The sequence below is a fragment of the Squalius cephalus genome (assembly GCF_949319135.1).
Source record: "Squalius cephalus genome assembly, chromosome: 3".
In the NCBI taxonomy this organism is placed as follows: Eukaryota; Metazoa; Chordata; class Actinopteri; order Cypriniformes; family Leuciscidae; genus Squalius; species Squalius cephalus.
Genome location: NC_137124.1, coordinates 2,145,175 through 2,147,674, shown reverse-complemented (window position 1 = coordinate 2,147,674; position 2,500 = coordinate 2,145,175). Strand labels below are relative to the sequence as shown.

The 2,500-nt window shown below is 44.9% G+C and overlaps 1 protein-coding gene across 1 annotated transcript in view; it reads right to left on the bottom strand.

Moving 5' to 3' along the window:
* Positions 1–2,500, bottom strand: part of lpcat4 (lysophosphatidylcholine acyltransferase 4) — a 17,118-nt gene that overhangs the window by 5,971 nt on the left and 8,647 nt on the right. Inside the window, exons 6-8 of the mRNA XM_079865663.1 lie at positions 1,046–1,080; positions 534–588; positions 337–419 (exon numbers count right to left, since the gene is read on the bottom strand). Of these exons, the coding sequence (XP_079721789.1) occupies positions 337–419; positions 534–588; positions 1,046–1,080 (173 nt within the window). The remainder of the gene's footprint in view (positions 1–336; positions 420–533; positions 589–1,045; positions 1,081–2,500) is intronic.

The following is a 2,500-nucleotide window of genomic DNA, read 5'->3' as shown; positions in this document are numbered from 1 at the left end:
ACCTCGCCAGTTCAGATGTGTCATGTGTTCTAGCTCAAGCACACCTGGTGCCGCTAATGAAGCCCTTGATTAATGAGGCAACACCTGATCTGCAGATATGCGCTGCTGTGAGGGATCCCTGTCAGGGGGTGAATCATTTTGAGAGTCATTAAAAGTTGCATTTTCACTTGAAACATTTGTTGTGTTGAGCTATTTCTATTACTTTTGTTTGATTTGTTCATTTCAAACAGCTGAAAGTCTGTACAGTTTGCCAATAAACCTGCTTTGCAGTGGGGATGACTCATGTCCATTACAGCTGTATATGCTTCCACTGTGAGCGCGCGTCTCGTGACTCACTTGGCCATGAGTTTCTGTACATTCTCAGCATATAAGTCCGGGTTTTCCTTCTCCTCCTGTGACGGCGTGTAGACGGGCAGGAGCTAGAACCAGTCAGAGCAGAGAAGGATTACTGAGAGAGATTCTACTGGTCACAGCTGTAACAGTGCTGGACGTGATTGGCTCTCGTTCGTGTCAATCAAATGAAGTCCGCCCACCTCCACAGTAACGCTGGTGTAGATCTGAGAGGTGGTGTGCCAGAGCGCGCCGAGCCTGAGGAGACGAAACCAGTCGAAACCAGACGAAACCAGTCGAAACCAGACGAAACCAGTCGAAACCAGACGAAACCAGACAAAACCAGTCGAAACCAGACGAAACCAGACGAAACCAGTCGAAACCAGTCGAAACCAGACAAAACCAGGACCATCAGAACAGAGACACAAACTGATCTCAAGTCTATTCATACACAAAGTCTAACTGTATTTACCTTAGAGCAAAATTGTTTCTGCTGATCTTTGTCATTAAGAAATATATAATCAATATATAAAAATAATATATATATTATATTATATTAATATTATATTAATAATATATATATATATATATATATATATATATATATATATATATATATATATATATATATATATATATATATATATATAACGTATAATAAAATACAAATATATAAAAAAAAAAATATATAAAAAAAAAAATATATTATTCTTACCACGACAATCCTTTCCAAGTCCACCGAACTGTGTCCTGCAAAGATTTAAGGAATGTTTTACATATACATATATATATACACTGCTCAAAAAAATTAAAGGAACACTTTGAAAACACATCAGATCTCAATGGGGAAAAATATCATGCTGGATATCTATACTAATATGGACTGGGTAATGTGTTATGAACGAAAGGATGCCACATCGTTTGATGGAAATGAAAATGATCAACCTACAGAGGATTGAATTCAAAGACACCCTGGAAATCTAAGTGAAAAAATGATGCAGCAGGCTTGTCAATTTTGCTGAAATTTCATTGCAGCAACTCAAAATGGTACTCAGTAGTTTGTATGGCCCCCACGTGCTTGTATGCATGCCTGACAACGTCGGGGCATGCTCCTAATGAGACGACGGATGGTGTCCTGGGGTATTTCCTCCCAGATCTGGACCAGCGCATCACTGAGCTCCTGGACAGTCTGAGGTGCAACCAGGTGATGTCAGATGGACCGAAACACAGTGTCCCAGAGGTGTTCTATTGGATGTAGGTCAGGTGAGCGTGGTGGCCCTTCAATGGTATCATTCCTTCATCCTCCAGGAACTGCCTGCATGCTCTCGCCACATGAGGCCGGGCATTGTTGTGCACCAGGAGGAACCCAGGACCCACTGCACCAGCATAGGGTCTGACAATGGATCCAAGGATTTCATCCCGATACCTAATGGCAGTCAGGGTGCCATTGTCTAGCCTGCAGAGGTCTGTGCGTCCCTCCATGGATATGCCTCCCCAGACCATCACTGACCCACCACCAAACCGGTCATGCTGAACGATATTACAGGCAGCATAACATTCTCCACGGCTTCTCCAGACCCTTTCCTGTCTGTCACGTGCTCAGGGTGAACCTGCTCTCATTTGTGAAAACCACAGGGCACCAGTGGCGGACCTGCCAATTCTGGTGTTCAATGGGAAATGCCAATCGAGCTCCCTGGTGCTGGGCAGTGAGCACAGGGCCCACTAGAGGACGTCGGGCCCTCAGGCCACCCTCATGAAGTCTGTTTCTGATTGTTTGGTCAGAGACATTCACACCAGTGGCCTGCTGGAGGTCATTTTGTAGGGCTCTGGCAGTGCTCATCATGTTCCTCCTCGCACAAAGATACCGGTCCTGCTGATGGGTTAAGGACCTTCTACGGCCCTGTCCAGCTCTCCTAGAGTAGCTGTCTGTCTTCCTGGAATCTCCTCCATGCTCTTGAGACTGTGCTGGGAGACACAGCAAACCTTCTGGCAATGGCACGTATTGATGAGCCATCCTGAAGGAGCTGGACTGCCTGCGCAACCTCTGTAGGGTCCAGGTATCGCCTCATGCTACCAGTAGTGACACTGACCCTAGCCAAATGCAAAACTGGTGAAAAACAGTCCGAAAAGATGAGTAGGGAAAAAATGTCAGTGGCCTCCACCTGTAAAA